Below are 18,322 nucleotides of genomic sequence, written 5' to 3' on the forward strand. Positions count from 1 at the left end.
GTCTGGTTCCTCTCTCAATTTCTGAAAAAATGTCGTAAAAGCATGGAGGTCACCCCTGGACCAAGCATATGTACATATGTCCCTCCTGGAACTTCTGCCAAAGGAAATTTTGTCAAAATCATTTCTGTCTGAGGTTCACTCATAGCAACATTTGCTTTCTTTTCTGTATCAGTCTTTTTACGTTTAGAACCAACTTTCTTCTTCCACTTTTTCCTGTATTGTTTCAAACCCCCAGTTTTTTATGAAGTCACATAAGTCTTTATTATGAGCTTGTACATTCATTAGGCCCATATTTTCTATTTCCGCCCCAGTCAATTCAAAACGCAATCTCCTGGTATTGCACAAATCAACATCAAATGTTTCTGTTAAATCTTCAAGCTTATCATGAGCCTCATTCACATACCTCTCTGATTCTACAAACACATATCTTAATTCATCTGAATTATATACAAATAATCTTTTTGTGTCTACTGTACTTTGCAAAATCTCTCAACATTCAGTTTTCAAAATAGGAATATTAATTTCTCTCGTCGCAGGTGATGTAGTAGCTACAACTTGAACCACAGAGACTACTGTATCCACATCAGTTGTTATCCCACTAGGAACAGGCAAAACTGACAATGAACTCTCCCGAGGAGCACTTCCACTTGCAGTAACAAGCACTCCTATTTCTTGTGTATTCATACATGAGTCACCTGCACTCTGATCAGGGATTGGTGGTCTTTGTGTCTGTACCTGTGCACCATCTGTGTGAAGAGGAGGTCTAGAACTAAGCAGCTCATTTTTGGAAAATATCATCCTCATCTGAATCAATTTCTTCTTTTTTTAATTTTAATTTTTAGAATCACAAATTTCCTTTTTTTCGATTCATTAACAAACCCTCACACCTTGCAATATATCCTTTCTCCACACACTTTTCTGAATGCCCCATTTGAAATCCAACCAGTGGCTCACTGAATTTTTTAACTACTTCTTCATTTTCTTTCTCTCCTTTTTATGGTCACTCGATCCCATTCATTTAATACATCAAAGGTAGGTCTACGTTGTGGCTTTCTCTCACACATTGCATATCTCAGGAAATTGCACTTGTTAGTGTTAAAGGTACCCTCAAAAGAAAATTGCATATTCTTATCGCTAGAACTAAACGCATGCCTGTCGTTCAACTACACATACATATAGAGTATGACATCTGTCATCATTTAGAATGCAGAAGAACCTTCTGGAGAAATCTTCTCACCCTCCATAACAAACGATCAGAGCTTTAGGCTTTTTCAATACAACACCTAATATTCTCACTCAAAATGACTCAAACTCATTAAAATAAACAATCGAGTACCCACCAATCCTAGCACGGCTGTGGGAAGGCTCCACCAATCACAATATGACCGCATTGTTGTCATAGCAAATCACTGAAGCTGCAAAGTCTGCATGGTGTGACCATTATTCTAACATAGAATATTATCTGGAGATGTTAAAACAAACAAGTTGCATAAATAACAGAAAGCAACTGTGAATTAATGCAATACAATAATTAGACAGGAAGAGACTTAAAAGTAACATAAGGCTTCCTCCAGTGAATTCTTAGAAAACAGTATGGAATACTAAATATAGAGCGTGCATCTAGCTGCATGTAGTGTAAAATAAGAAAATAAACAGATAATGACATCATGATGCAGTATCCATTTTAAACAAAGATGGCATAGAGGCCTAGTTAGATTAATCCAGGAAAATACATAAAAAAACATTTTAATGATTTTGTTTCAATTGCAACAGCTCTATATTAATGTGAATCAAATGCAGATCAACTATTATTTATTAACATTTTAGTGAAAACACACAAAAGCTTCCTCACTATTTTACAAAGGATGAGCTTTCAAACCTTTGTAATACTTTCTAACATACAAAGTGAAATGTTAGTGTTATTATATTCCAGTAGTATGAAGGCGGCACCATCCAGTGAACCAAAAATAGTAAATTATTTTAAAGATAGGGAGGATTAATACATGTTTTGGGCAAGAACTGACAACTTATGAACACAAAACAATACATTTGGAGTGCTAAATTCCACATGCAAAATCACAGGATCAGGCTATGTGGCACTCACTTAGGATGGAGAATATTGGCTTGTATGATGATGTTTTCCACTATTTTAGGTTAATATTACTGTTGGAAAGTGTTAATTACAGAAGGTTTCCCTGCAAAAACATGTACAAAAGCAGTTGTTCACATACAGTTTGCATGGCCATTCCAATCCAGAAAAAATATACAAAGTTGCTCCTTAAAAATGTTGCTGAAACTATGTTTCCAATGTGGTAATTGACAGGGACCACACACTCTGGTGTTTTTAGGGGGCAGTTTTTTTTTTCACAGGGAAAATTATTTCTTCCTCATATATTCATTTTAATTTTCCACCTCGTGGAAAATCTGCATGAGTAACTATTGGTCAAAACACTCGCGCCTCAAAATCTATAACTCTCATATATTTCCAGCACAGCTGGCTATGTTTCTGAATCTTCAGAAAATCAGAGCGGAGAACTATAAGAGTACATAACCGACTTCTGAGAGCAGGGATTGGTGAATCAGTCCCTTCATTCTAACAGTTTTGAATCCCATTACAAATGTTTAATATTCTTTAATAATGGAATGCATCTACATTTGTGTGACTTCGCATGTATCAGAAATAGAGGGAAAGTAGTCAATATTGATTTTAACTTTGCTTTACATTCCAGAAATTTTGTCAGCAGGCAAAGGATGTGGAACGGCTAGACATCTCCCACTGTCTCCATATAACCAACCAGACTTTGAAATCATTGGCTTTCTGCTGCCATTTTATCACATCGCTCAACATTGCTGGATGTCCTAAGGTAGGTGGAAGAGCTGATTTCAGTGGGTTCAGCTGCAAGAAATTACCTTTGCATAGTATCTGGTGCTGCTCCACACAATGCTGGTTATTTCATGTTGCCAATAAGCATTCAGAATTGGAATGTGAAAAGAAAGTGTAATCACTACACATTACCCTGAGCGCAGTGAACAAACAGTGGTGTTGGAAGTATTTAACAAAATGTTATGGCTGTTGAGAGTGATACAAGGACATTACTATCTCACTGTGGCAAAATCGATTAAAGGGGTGCCACTGCAGTTTGCAACATACAGCATTTTGTGCTTCTGTGCACAGGGAGCCATTTCCCAATTGTATTGTTCTATAATGGGGAACAATAGCACTTGTGGAAAGCAAAAGTTATACTCCCCTCAAAATGTTGCTTGTCTATCTGTATGTATATAGTGATACTAGAATAGCGGGAACCCAGAAAAGAAGCAACGCAGCACTGAATAACTGGCAAGAGAAAAGGGGCCAGAAGTATGACCATTCACTTTTGCGAGTCCCAAATTGCGATTCCAAATGGGTTAGCAAATTGCATGCCTCATTAATATTCATGAGGCAAGCGTAATTTGAAACCCCATTGGGAATGGCTAGCAATCCCAGGGATGGTGACCTACTGGGGTCAACAGACCACCATATCTGGGACTGCTTTTTAATTAAAGTTGTTTTTTTAAAAAAAATGTAGCCCGTTTTCCTTAAAGGAAAACGGTATGCATTTATAAAAGAAAAATGAAACGTTTCAGTTTCATTTTTTAAGGGCAGGCAGTGGTTCCTGGGACCACTGCCTGCTCTTAAAAAATATTTTCGCACCCATTCACAAAGGGGAAGGGGTCTCCTGGGGACCCCTTCCTGTTTGTGAATGGTTTATCACCTACTTGGAGTAGGTGGTAAACTGCGGGTGTTTTGCTGGCGCAAATGCGGTTTCAAACAATCATACATTACATTGAAACTCGCTATTAGGAAGGGACACCCTTGGCATGCCCCTTCCTATTAGCAAGTCGCAAACCATATTTTGCGATTCGTTAATAGGTTACTGACTCGCAAAATATGGTTTGTGCATAGGGCAGACCCAATTCTGCAGTCGCAAATGGGCCGAATTCCCGTTTGCTACTGCAAAAAACGGTCAAACATCTGCCCCAAGGAGTACAATTAAGTAAAGCAGTCAACTGGTATGTAATGCTGTATGTGGGTGGAGTTAACACATCTGAGGTGGTTATTTTCTTGGCAGTTTATGTTGGGGCATCATTCCTAATGGCTCCTTCTAATGTATACTTCTAACTGCAGCGTCCTCACCTTTAGAATATCCCACAGATTCCTGACTGGATCAGATGGACTTTTTCAGCAGTCCATCCGTATTCAAGAAGGTGGCGCTCTGTTGTTTCTCCAACTGTGCTCTGGGGAGTATGTCTCCTTTAAAACCGACTTTGGAGAGACTACTGCAAGCAGATGTTGGTTAAGGACCCCCACAAGGTCTGTCTTTGTTACTGGGCTCTGGTAATGATGCTATCTTGTGTGACCAAAAGCTTCCTTATTGATCACACTTTCCACGCTAGTTTCTAATGCACATACGCCATTGCAGAGTCCGATAAATGACCCAGTGCTGATGCCTGTGGCAGGCCACAAACCAAAGTGCCGGCATGAGCACAACCGATGTCACCCTACAGAATAACTAAAATGCGACTAGTTGTCATGCTACCTCATCCTAACCAGAGGCTTCTACCGCAACAGTTACCAGCAGAGGCTTCATTGTCTTTTTGGCTCTGACCGTATATCAGAACAGGCGGTACCCCTGATGATGCGGGATGGGTGACGTACTTCCACCTAATTATGTTGGTGATGCCTTATACCTTGACTTGCAAAACTCCAGTGGGCTTGATACCTCCCCTAAAACAGAGCTTGAGTGTCCAGATCGGCTACCAATGTAAGCAGTAGAGGTTCTGAGGTGCTAGTATTGCAGTTATCTTTAATTGAGACCAAGACAAATGTTCTAACGGAGATTCTCCAATCTTGGCCAGCAGCATCCGGGCACTTTCTCCCAATCAATGGCACTCTCATGGATGCTTTGATGGCTATGTGGTTGAAACCAGGGGCCTCATTTATGAGGCCCCTTGCGCCATCGGAACTTCACTTTTCATGAAGTTCCGTGGCGCAGAAGCCAGCGTGGTATTTATCAGGCAGCAGTACGCCAGTTTTTGTGGCGTACTGCTGCCTGATAAATATCAGTCCCTTTAATGCAGTGTTCTGCGTTAAAGGGGCGTGCAATGGGTGTTGCTGGGGGCGTTCCCAGCAACATCCATGGCCTTTTGACACTGCCCCAGATTTACGAGAAATCGTAACTCTGAAGCAGTGCCAAAAGCTTACGCCTCCCCAGGGGAGGCGTAAGGGAGGCACAACAGGGAGAAATTACTTTATTTCTCCTCGTATTTCCTTTTTCTATGTGTGCTGCATTCTACAGCACACATAGAAAGAGGAAAAGCCTCTTGTGATTATTTCTGTACAGAAAGGTTTCCCTTCCTGTACAAAAATAATCTTCCCCCCGCAACGCAGGCACCCTTGCACCATTGTGCAAGGGTGCCTGCGCTGGCGCAGGCAGCCCATTGTGCGCCGGCGGAGGGGAAAAGGACAGGAATGCGCCGTATCTTATAGATCCAGCGCATTCCTGCCCTTTTCTTTTGCCGTAGGGAAGCGCAGCAGGAAGGCCTGCTGCGCTGCCCTACGGCAAAAAGTCATAAATGAGGCCCCATGTTCTTGTCTGCCTGTTAGCCGGAAAGTATCCAGGAGGCACAGGCCTGTGCCAGCTATTCAGACTTTCTCACCCAGTATCCTACTCAGGAAAGTCTCATTGTGCAGGCTTCAAATGTAAGGTTAAATCCATCTAATTTCTGAGCATCCCTGTGTAGATAGAGAATAGAAACTGAATGATGCTTTTAGCAGCCAGATGTTTTTATCTTCCAGCTTGGTTCATAAATGCAGCTTTCCTGTTAGGCCATCACAAACAGCACCCCGTTTATCTTAAAGACAATCTTGCCATCTCTGGTGGTCCTCTGCACACCTTCAGGTAGGACACCATCAGACTGCAGACTAAGAACTGTCAAAAAGAAAAAACAAGGCAATAGACCCTTTTCATTTAAGCACCCAGGATATGGAACATCCCCATATCCACCAGGACGACCTCAACCCTGCTCCAATTCAGGAAAGATTTGAAGACATACCTCTCTAAAGAACACTACATCACATCAGTTGTTGCCCTTATGCAACTTCATTTACCCAGTACAGCGCTCTGCTGCCTTTTGGCTAGGTTTGCGGTATAACAATACCAAATACATACATAGACCACTACACACATTCCTTATGGCACATGACAAGTGAGATCTTGCTGGCAGTCCCAGAGGACTTTAGGGCTGCCCTAGCTCAGACAATCCACAATAGGCAGGATACTGCAAAATATGTTATTGTCACAGACCTGGACACCAAAGACTTGATTCGCAGAGCAGTTGGCACTAGTGTTGTGCTTCAAAGGCACTCTCAATCTAGCTATGTCCAAGAATCAATGGACTGGACTGTTCGGAGAGAAGGCGGACTCCGTGCTGGAATTTTTTAAAGACACTAGGGCCACATCACACTCTTTGTGCCTACAGACTTCTGCATCTGGAAATATAGGAGCAATTCGAGGGTAGTAACTTGTAGGTAATAGTGATGCAGCAGACTGTTCAACCCTTATGGAACCGCGGATATGGCACCGGTAGGCATCGCACAGAACAGCAGCAGCACCAGTCCTCTAACTCCCCATCTCTGGAATAACGGCTACATAGCCACTTCAGTGGGAAGCAGGAGTCATTATTTCCTCCCCCCACTGGCGATCCATGACATCTGAAAGATGGGTCATGTAGATTAGTCAAATGGCCTACGCCTTGCCTTTGTTTTCCTTCCCACCTTAACTTTCTTATGTAGCAGAACAAATTTCAAAGGAGCATCTGTCCGTCCTGCTACAGGAACTGCATCTCTTGTCTCCAAGGGTGCCATTGAATGGGCACTGGAATTTAAGAGAGCAAAGGTTTACATTACTTTCTTGCTCCGTAAAAGGACTTGCGACTTAGGTTTATCCTGGTCCTTCAGCATCTAAATGCTTTTCTACTCACATTGGCTTAGATTCTATCTTCTCTGGACAAGGGAGGCCAGATGATGTCCCTGTACTTGCAGGACCCATATTTTCATATACCTGTTCTGCAGTCCCACAGGTGTTACCTGTGGTTCAAGGTAGGCCAGGAACACTTTAAATTTGCTGTGCTCCTCTTCGGCCTCACCTAGGGCCCATGGGTGTTCATGAAAGTGATTCGAACAGTTGATGCCCCTTTTCAGAGGCTGGGAGTTCATGCATTTCTATACCTTGATGACTGACTGCTGAAGGCGGCTTCACTGCAGTCAAGAGCACTCAGGATGATGGTAAAATTCTTAACATCATTGGGTTTTAACAGAAAATGAGCTGAAGTCCCATCTGATTCAATCACAGTGGCGTTGAGTAAGTCCCACAAGAACAAGTGAATAAGAAGTTGAAGCATTCTTTCACTTCACCGTGCCCGTACAAATTCATCTCCCACATTTCTCTTGTGGAGCCTGGGTCAATTCTGCGCCTCCCAGAATTTTGTCAGAGTCGAAGCAACCCCCACCCAATCGAAATAATTCTATAAGGCTGTGCTTTTCATCTTTGGGTGAACTGACCCCTCTGGAGTACCTTTGGGTCCCATAGGTACGGAATGTGTCATGACTGGACATGCGCAGCCGGATTTGTCCTGGACACCTCTCCAGGCACTAGCGTGGTCTCTCCTCCTAGTGTGACTATGGAGGAAGGGCTTTTTTTGCCATGGTGGTACAGAGATCGCTACTCGTGCCACCATCCTCAGATCGACTGACGGAAGATCATCTCTCCCTGTTGCGTCAAGAAGTGCAGGCCCTTTTAGCCAAAGGAGCATCGAGGATGTATGTGAGGACGTGCAGTCCCTGGAGGCCTCAACTGAACATTTTTCGCCTCATTGTTTTCCCTCTTCCCTTCTGTGTTTTCAGACCTTCCCCGAGGAGTGCTATGCCTTTAAATCCCTCGGCTTGTCAGGTCATGTGACGGAGTCACATGACTTCCAACACTTCAAGACGGAAGACGCCGGAGGTGGAGGACGTTTGTTGGGACCGTCTTGTGGAGCAAGAGAGGAAGAGGAGCTTGTGGGGACCTTCGCAGTACCACCGTGGAACGACGCAGGACCATCCCGAACGGAGAAGGAGGAATCACCCGATGTCGAGGAAACACCCACGGTGGACAAAGCGAAAGGAGAAAGAGACGGGCAGCCAGACCCTACCTGGCAACGCGGAGACTCCCGCCACAGCCCAGGAGGGTCGTGGCTGAACAAGGTACGAGGACGCCTTGGGTTGGCTGTGGGGCACGGCATTAACGAACATAAGGGTGGGGGTGTAAAGGGAGAGAATCCCTAGTTCCAGAACCGGGCTTAACCTGTGCTCATGTAAAAGCGCTTGCAAACACTGGTGATGGTAGTGGTGTTATATTCCCTTACATTCCCTTCGCTACTCGCGACATTTATTGGAAGGAGAAACCCCTTCCTTACCACTTCTGTTGTTTCTTTCTTTTCCCACGGTCCTGTCCACCAACGAGGCGACTGCCTACCAAACCAACCATAAAAGGGGGAACACAGTGGCCCATCCGAGTCCACACCACCAGATTAGAGAGGAAGCGGACTACGTCTCCCATAAACCCTTGTTTGAAGGACTGGATTACCACTCCCCTAACCACTTGGTTGAGAACTGGACTACCATTCCCATAAACCCCTGTTTTGAACAACTTATCAATAAAACCTCAACCCCGTTAACAAACCACTCACTTGTCCTGGTCTGCTTCTCAGCCACGCCACAATGTATCAACATAAGAAGTAGGTCATGGTTGCTATTCTCGCTACTTTCGGGTACCAAAGAAGGACGGAAAACTCTTATCTATTCTAGATCTGCACCCTTTCAACTACTTCCTGAAAAAGAGTAATTCAAAATGCTTGCATTGGCTCAAGTCCTGTCTGCCCCGGACCTTGAAGATTGGATGGTAGCACTGAATTTGCAGGATGCATATTTCCATATACTCATCCTGCCGATCTAGAGATGTTACCTGCAGTTCCCAGTAGGCCACAAGCACCTTCAGCTCACTGTTCCCTCTGTTAGCCTCACCATCGCCCCTCAGGTGTTCACAAAAGTGATGGTGGTGGTTGCAGTCCATCTGCGAAGGTCAAGTGCTCCAGTCTTCCCCTATTTCAATGACTGGCTGTTGAAGACAGGCTTGCCCTAGGCCTTTGTCACCCAACTTTAGTCTACAGCAGACCTCCTTCATTTACTGGAGTTCACTATAAATGTGCCCTGGTCACACCTGACTCCCTCTCGGATTTCTTCCTTTCATCAGAGAAACTTTGGACACAGTAGAATTCCACTCCTATCCTCTGGAGCGGTGAGTCTATGATATTCAGGCTAGGATTCTGATGTTTCAACCACTATCCTGGATTTCAGTGAGACTGACTCTGAAGCTTCTGGGTCACCTGACCTCCTGCATCCTCCTGGTAAAGCATGCCCGCTGGCATATGCAGGCTCTGCAAGGAGACCTGAAGGCCCAGTGGGTAAAGCATCAGGCGGATGTCTCTGACGTGGTCCAGATATCGGAGGAAACTGAAAAAGCGCTTCAGTGGTGGCTAATGTACCACGATTGGGTCAGTGGTAGACCCGTTTTCCAGTCCCCACCCAGATCTCACAGTGGAGACAGATGCATCACTTCTGGGTTGAAGTGGCCATCTGGGAGAGGTGGAGATCTGGAGATCCGAGGATCCTGGTCTACTGCGGAGTCTCAGCTCCATATTAGCATGTTGTAGCTGAGAGCGATTCACTTGGCATTGTATTCTTTCTATCCATCAACAGTAGGCTAGTTCAGGTGTGCATGGACAACAGCACCACCATTTGGTATTGCAAAAAGCTGGGCGGATAGGGTCTTGGACCCTGTGCCAGGAAGCCATGTCTCTGGACGAGGCTGGTACACCAGGACTCATGCCTGTTTGTACAACACCTGGTTCCTTGTGGACCATGAATGGCATGTTCACCCATCGGTTGTGCAAGGTCTATTTTGTGACTGGGGATACCCGTGATTAAATCTATTCACCTCCCCCGAGAACGTGCAAGGTCAGCACATCTGTACATTGGAGTTTCCAAGTCGGCTCGCTCTTGAAGACATATTTTGTCTGGAGTGGGGTTCAGGACTCCAGTACTCCTTCCCGCCGATACCACTCATGCCCCAAGATCTGGAGAATATCAGAATGGCCGGAACCAAGTCACCCTTTTGGCTCAAATTGAGCATGAGCATCGGTCCCCCAATGAGCTTGCCCTTTCGGGAAGTTTTCCTGTGACAGCAGCAGGGCAAGGTTCTGTACCCGAACCTGCACATGCTTCCTCCTTCATGTGCGGAGATTGAGCGGAAGCAGTGAGAGTCTTCGATCTTCCTCCTGAAGTCTGTGAGGTCATCTTTGCAACCAGGCTTCCCTTAGGAGGTATCTTTCAGCTCAGTTTTTTTGCAGTTGCCAGATCAACCCTTCCTGTTCATGTCCCTGTTGTGACATATTTCTTAAGGTTTCTTCAACATATACTTCCCCCAAACATTTCAGTTTGCCCCAATAGGACTTTAATTTAGTTTTAACCTTTTTTAATGTGTTCACCCTTTGAACTCATGCATCACGATCAAGACAGTCTTTTTGGCGGCCATCACTTTGGCCAGGAGGGTCAGTGATTTGCAGGTGCTTTCTGTTCACCCTCTGTATACCATCTTCTTCCCTGACAGACTGGTTCTCCCCACCGTGCCTCTTTTTTGCCAAAGGCGGGGACACATTTCCATGTCAGCCAGAGCATCATGCTGCCTACATTCTTTGCTCCGCAAACCACTCACTTGTCCTGGTCTGCTTCTCCGCCACGCCACAATGTATCAACATAAGAAGTAGGTCATGGTTGCTATTCTCGCTACTTTCTGGTACCAAAGAAGGACGGAAAACTCTTATCTATTCTAGATCTGCACCCTTTCAACTACTTCCTAAAAAACAGTAATTCAAAATGCTTGCATTGGCTCAAGTCCTGTCTGCCCCGGACCTTGAAGATTGGATGGTAGCACTGAATTTGCAGGATGCATATTTCCATATACTCATCCTGCCGATCTAGAGATGTTACCTGCAGTTTCCAGTAGGCCACGAGCACTTTCACCTCACTGTTCCCTCTGTTAGCCTCACCATCGCCCCTCAGGTGTTCATGAAAGTGAAGGGGGTGGTTGCAGTCCATCTGCGAAGGTCAAGTGCTCCAGTCTTCCCCTATTTCAATGACTGGCTGTTGAAGGCAGGCTTGCCCTAGGCCTTTGTCACCCAACTTTAGTGTACAGCAGACCTCCTTCATTTACTGGGGTTCACTATAAATGTGCCCTGGTCACACCTGACTCCCTCTCGGATTTCTTCCTTTCATCAGAGAAACTTTGGACACAGTAGAATTCCACTCCTATCCTCTGGAGCGGTGAGTCTATGATATTCAGGCTAGGATTCTGATGTTTCAGCCACTATCCTGGATTTCAGTGAGACTGACTCTGAAGCTTCTGGGTCTCCTGACCTCCTGCATCCTCCTGGTAAAGCATGCCCGCTGGCATATGCAGGCTCTGCAAGGAGACCTGAAGGCCCAGTGGGTAAAGCATCAGGGGGATGTCTCTGACGTGGTCCAGATATCGGAGGAAACTGAAAAAGCGCTTCAGTGGTGGCTAATGTACCACGATTGGGTCAGTGGCAGACCCGTTTTCCAGTCCCCACCAAGATCTCACAGTGGAGACAGATGCATCACTTCTGGGTTGAAGTGGCCATCTGGGAGAGCTGGAGATCCGAGGATCCTGGTCTACTGCGGAGTCTCAGCTCCATATTAGCATGTTGTAGCTGAGAGCGATTCACTTGGCATTGTATTCTTTCTATCCATCAGCAGTAGGCTAGTTCAGGTGTGCATGGACAACAGCACCACCATTTGGTATTGCAAAAAGCAGGGCGGATAGGGTCTTGGACCCTGTGCCAGGAAGCCATGTCTCTGGACGAGGCTGGTACACCAGGACTCATGCCTGTTTGTACAACACCTGGTTCCTTGTGGACCATGAATGGCATGTTCACCCATCGGTTGTGCAAGGTCTATTTTGTGACTGGGGATACCCGTGATTAAATCTATTCACCTCCCCCGAGAACGTGCAAGGTCAGCACATCTGTACATTGGAGTTTGCAAGTCGGCTCGCTCTTGAAGACATATTTTGTCTGGAGTGGGGTTCAGGACTCCAGTACTCCTTCCCGCCAATACCACTCATGCCCCAAGATCTGGAGAATATCAGAATGGCCGGAACCAAGTCACCCTTTTGGCTCAAATTGAGCATGAGCATCGGTCCCCCAATGAGCTTGCCCTTTCGGGAAGTTTTCCTGTGACAGCAGCAGGGCAAGGTTCTGTACCCGAACCTGCACATGCTTCCTCCTTCATGTGCGGAGATTGAGCGGAAGCAGTGAGAGTCTTCGATCTTCCTCCTGAAGTCTGTGAGGTCATCTTTGCAACCAGGCTTCCCTTAAGAGGTATCTTTCAGCTCAGTTTTTTTGCAGTTGCCAGATCAACCCTTCCTGTTCATGTCCCTGTTGTGACATATTTTTTAAGGTTTCTTCAACATATACTTCCCCCAAACATTTCAGTTTGCCCCAATAGGACTTTAATTTAGTTTTAACCTTTTTTAATGTGTTCACCCTTTGAACACATGCATCACGATCAAGACAGTATTTTTGGCGGCCATCACTTTGGACAGGAGGGTCAGTGAGCTGCAGGTGCTTTCTGTTCACCCTCTGTATACCATCTTCTTCCCTGACAGACTGGTTCTCCCCACCGGTGCCTCTTTTTTGCCAAAGGCGGTGACACATTTCCATGTCAGCCAGAGCATCATGCTGCCTACATTCTTTGTTCCGCCTTACCTCTCCTAGGAGGAGGAGAGTCTCCACCCCATAAACCTGAAAAGAGCCTTGTTTTCCTACATCGATCACACCAAAGATCACCAGGTGGAAGATCAGCTCTTTGTTGCGTTCACTGGAGTAGAGAAGTGGAAAAAAGTGTAGAAACGGACCATCTCCAGCTACATTGTTACTTAGTTTTAAGATTTGCTATGCTTTGGCCAAGAAACAAACCCTTGAAGGCTGACTGGCTCATTCCATCAGAGCCAAAGCTGAGAGCACTGTGTTAGCTGACAAAGTCTCTGCCCTGGACATCTATCAGGCTGGGACATGGGCATCCTTGCACGCGTTCACCAAACACTACAGCTACTTGACAACTTCGAGTTGGAGGACGAAGACTTAGGACTTTCAGAGCGGTGTCCTGACCTTCCTCTTGACCAAAACCATGAACAAGACCTCCGAGGAGAGCAACAGGGTGCCGTGCGCTGAGCCGCAAAGCAACTCCCTTAAAGCTTTCAGAGCCCACAGAGTTGTGGTCACGCTCCAAGCACCAGAGCCAAACCAGATGTGGGTCCGTCACCAACATGGCACAGTGACAGGCACCACACGGAAACCCGAAGTCTTCTTAGACATGATGGAAAAAGCCTACACACCAAAAAGGAGTCGACAAAACATCAGGAAAAAGCCTGTCAAAACTGACAGAGGGTCCAGACAGATCCACGCTGGCTGGTGCAGAAAGAAAAGAAAAGAACTGACAGCGCACTGAGGTGGAGCCTATATAGATGACGCGGACGTCACTATGGCGTGGATGACGCCGACAACATCACACAGAGCCAACCTATGCTACCTACCAGCACGCAGGGGTATTGCTCAAAGAAAAATATTCTGAATCCAGTCTGATGCCTGGGAAATTCAAAGGAAAAAAATCTGCGGCTAGATCATGTCCATACCAGATAAGGCGTTACCGAAGATAAGTAACTTGTCCTTTGAGGTTTTTATGTCTCAGTGTTGAAATACGAGTGCACACTGCCAACTGGTACAGAGCTGTATCATCAGAGAAAGATCTCTGGAGTCCTCTTGTCTTCATGGGGCAATTGAGGAAGGAGGTCTATTGGGAAATCCAACACTTTCTGTGGTTCCCAAAATTGGGGCATAGGGGCATAATGTAAACAGGACATTGGTGTTCAGTGCTTTCCAGGGACACCTCAGTATGTGGAAGGAAGAGCATAATACAGCTGAAGATAGAGATGCCTTGTGAGAGCTTTGTGGATACCTGAATAGTAACATGCAAGTGTGTCAGATAGGTCTGCAAAGACGTGCAATTTGGTAGCTGTGCAGGGTCGTCAATACTGGTAGAGTAATGCACAACATAGCTCTGCAGACGTGTTTTGTGGCTGTTCTGTGAGGTGTCTCAGTACTAGCATATGGAACAAGATGGAGCAGAGATGCATTGTGAGAGAATGTGAGGGAGACACCGGGTGCACTTTCCCTAGTGACGGTACAACACGCATTTCCCATAGTGACGGTACAACCCACCTTTCCCATAATGACAGAATAACCCCACAAAATATGGACTGGACTCCTTACCCCAACGAAGAGAGCAAAACACTGAGGCTGGCACAGCTAATTCAAACAACATGGGTGCCATTCAGTGTGCACACAGTCCCCTTGTTTGAACTTAAGGGTTAAAATATTGCATGGGGGAAAGACAGTCAGGTGCTTAGCCTAGAAAGGGTCCATCATCTTTGTAGTTTCTGACGCTGGCACAGCTAATAGCGGACTCTTCCCTCCTCCCGCATAACGTCAAAATGAACCTGGATGCAGTCTGGCTGGAAGGCGGGACGGGAAACTACATCCACCAATCAAGAGCCACAGTGAGAGGTCAAGAGCGGCAGAAAATGGAAGGAGATGACACAGCCGGCATGTCAGCAGGGCAGAGACCGGAAGAAGATTGCCGAAGATCCCAGTAGCTGGAGGAAAGCAACGCGGACGCCAGAGCGGGAGAAACCGAAGAGGAGATCCCGGAGACGTGGACAGAAGAGTGGTGGATCCCGAAGGACGCACAAGCCGCCACAACTCAGGAGAGTTATGGCTCTTAGCGATACGTGGTGGACGAAGGGTCACAGGGAGGGGGTGGAAAGGGTAAACGGGTGCCGGAGGCGATATTAAAGCTGGGGCAGGACAGAACTCTTACTATAAGGATAGCCCTCACATACCCATCTGGCCTAAAACCCCTATACACACCCACCCGACGTCTTTCCGCCTTGAACTTTCCCTCAGAATCTCCTATTAAACCCTATCTATTTCACACGGATAAAACGCACATACCTTGTTTAAACCCTTCCCCCTCACATGGTTTGGTGGTGGTACCTTTATTTTGTTATAAAAGGACCAGGCTTTGACCGATGCTTTCTTTTGTTTTACGAGCCTACTCCGGGATCCCAGCACAGCGAAGGAAACCCGTAATAGGTTTCCTGACTGACCAAGGAGAGAACGGCCATCAAGGTCTACTAGGACTATGAGGGAACTCCTACAGAGCCGGATACAAGCGGATTAACAGACTTCCTTTCCCATACAACCAAACTTTTGATTTACCCAGTCTACAACTTTACTTCCCAGTATACTTTTGTATCCTTAATAAAACTCTCATTATTGACCCCTATACGGCCTCCTCGCTTCTGCTTCCGACCATCCCTCCGACAGATATATATGAATGTATTAGTGGCTGTACATCAGTGCAAGTCAAAGTTAAGGTGCTCTGTGGGCTCTAGGGATGTCCTGGTGCCGGGTCAGTGGTGTATGGGAGAGTAAAGGTGCATTATGAGAGCTCAGAGGATCTCTCAGTGGTGGCGCAGTGGTCAGGAGCTAGTAAAGGAGCACTATAAGAGCTCTGGGGTGACAAAAAGTAGCACGTCACTGCAAGTCAGAATAGAGGTGGATTGTGAGACCTCTGTGGATGTCTGAAAGCTGCAAAACTGCACCCAAAACAGGATAAGTTGAGCACAAATTGTATCCACTACTGATGTTAACCCATCTGAATTTTTGCCAGTAAAATCTATTACATATCAGGTGGGTGTACAGAGTGAATTACTTGTTTTAGCACCTCAGCTCAAGGTGAAACATGCACAATTATTTCTAACTCTATGTTGAGTCTGCAACATTGAATTGAGTGCAGATTCTGAACCTGCTAGTTGCATCTCCGTTCCTTGCTCACAAGGATTGGAAGGGTAAACTGAACTGAACGCTACAAGTAAAAAAAGAATAAAGGAAAAACATTTGCAAAGCCAAAAGGTCGTGCCTATGTAAGATCTATTGGCTTTGTAGGAGTGGAGCGGAATGGCATTGCGTGGAGTGTAGTTGCATTGTTTGCTTTATTTGGTGTGGATTGTAGTGACACAGTGTGGAGTGCAGTGGCATGGCAATGTGTGGTATGGAAAGTTGTCCGAGTTGTCACTGATTTGCCTTTTAGAACTTCAAAGCTTTGTGCTATGTAAATGAATTCAAATCCAATATTAATAATTATCTCGACCTGTGATCTGTGTAAACTTCTAGTGCCTTTGATCTGATGCAGGAGTTTGTTAGCATGCACAATGCTTCTGCGAGAACTGATTAGCTTACAAATAAAAGCATTTTAGACCAGAATGGGCTAGTGTACGAGGGAGCAACACATGTTGTACCGAGGATATAGGAGATGGAACCAGCAACACCTCATGGTTATGCACAGCTACCAAGAAGGGAGCATGTGCCCCAACCTTAGGTACCACATTCACACTGCAAAACTACACCTTGTCAACCATGCACTCCTAAAGGGCCACCAGGCAACCGATGTGAATCAGAGCAGTGCAGCCTTCTCAAGGATTTGAAATGCTTCATAAATCATACAGTGCAATAATTCATTACCTTGGCTGAAGGGGAATCTGAGTAATTCATTTGCCAGCAAGACAAATGCGTGTGTTAAACATATTTTGCTGACATCTGCTGTTACCCTGAATGGAACATGTTTGAATCCTCGCAAGATCAAATCAGAATTCCATCCTTCCGATGTTGACAAAGTGAGTACTCTTAAACTGGATTACTAGTAGCGGTTGTTATTTGCAGCGCGTATAGATTGCGTTAGAGATCGCTATATAAACACAAGTTATTATATTCTTACTACTGTTATTACCTCGCGCCAAACTAGAGGGCTTCATCAGGATGAAACTGCACGCATGTTAGATATTTTGGGAAGAATAAACAACTTGCTGGTCTTGCTAGTGCAGGTTTAAAGCCGTTATTAAATACACAATCTGAAGTCAGCTAGCTCTACGGTTGTAGACTGGGGCTAATGACTCACTTCCTATGGCTGAGATGCCAAGGACATCCCCTTATGCCATTCAAGCATGGTGTCTCCGTATTCCTTCCTCCCATTTCCTCTCAGTCTCATGATGGGGTACCGGGTTCATTATAGAAGTGGTCCAGGCCTCTGCTTTATGAAGATCCGTTACAGTGTGGCTAGAATGATGGTTGGGTGCCAGACTATCGGTGCTTTATGGGCATTGTCATTCCATTCCAACATCCTCTCCTATGGTTCATCAATACTGCTCCCCCATTAGTCCTAGTACTCTGTCTTATCCCTAAAGAGAAAGAGTCAGGCAACAGTAAAACAATTAAAATACAAAGTAAAAGTATAATTTAACGAATGTGCAGTTTAGCTTCGTGTATTGTATTGTACTGTAATTGCATTTATATAGCAATTGCTACCACTGATGAAGTGTAGAAGCGATTTTTCAGCGAGTAGGATGCTACTCCGGAGCCCATAAAGGATTAGTGATGAATTATTATAGTGAATATGAAAGTAATTTGAGTAATGGATATGCAAGTAGGTTATTTAGATTGAGAAAGATAATGGAGGGATAGAAGAGGGAAAAAGATTTTCTTTATATAGAGCGTGCTACCCCAGATGAGGTGTTGAAGTGCTTTTTCGGCGAGTAGCATGCTACTCCAGAACCCATAAAGGATTAATGAAGAATTAGTATAGTGAAATAGGAAAGTAATTTGAGTGGTGGATATGTTAGTCAGTTATTTTGATTGAGAGAATAGTGGAGGGATATAGGAGGGAAAAGGTTTGCATTTATATTACACTTGCTACCCCTGATGGCTGTTGAAGCGCTTTTCGATGAGTAGCACGCTATTCCGGGACCCAAACAGGATTAGTGGTAATTAGTATAGGGAAATTTGGAATTAATTTGAGTGGTGGACATGTTAGTCTGTTGTTTGGATTGAAAAGGATTATAGGAGGGATAAAAAAATGGAAGAGTCTAGAATGTTTTTTTGGGGGGGGCGTTTATAGCCGTAGAAGGGGGTTCGGGTTGAGTAAAGGAAGGTGGAGGGGAGTTAGTATACGGAAATATGAAATTCATTTGAGTGGTGGACATGTTAATCTTTT

At 45.2% G+C, this 18,322-nt stretch overlaps 1 protein-coding gene across 1 annotated transcript in view; it reads left to right on the top strand.

Annotated features, from left to right (window-relative positions):
- FBXL13 (F-box and leucine rich repeat protein 13) overlaps positions 1-18,322 on the top strand; it is a 1,406,730-nt gene that overhangs the window by 1,233,061 nt on the left and 155,347 nt on the right. Inside the window, exon 19 of the mRNA XM_086967348.1 lies at positions 2,730-2,864. Within this exon, the coding sequence (XP_086823474.1) occupies positions 2,730-2,864 (135 nt within the window). The remainder of the gene's footprint in view (positions 1-2,729; positions 2,865-18,322) is intronic.

This window comes from Lissotriton vulgaris, chromosome 1_1, assembly GCF_964263255.1.
Source record: "Lissotriton vulgaris chromosome 1_1, aLisVul1.2, whole genome shotgun sequence".
Classification (NCBI taxonomy): domain Eukaryota; kingdom Metazoa; phylum Chordata; class Amphibia; order Caudata; family Salamandridae; genus Lissotriton; species Lissotriton vulgaris.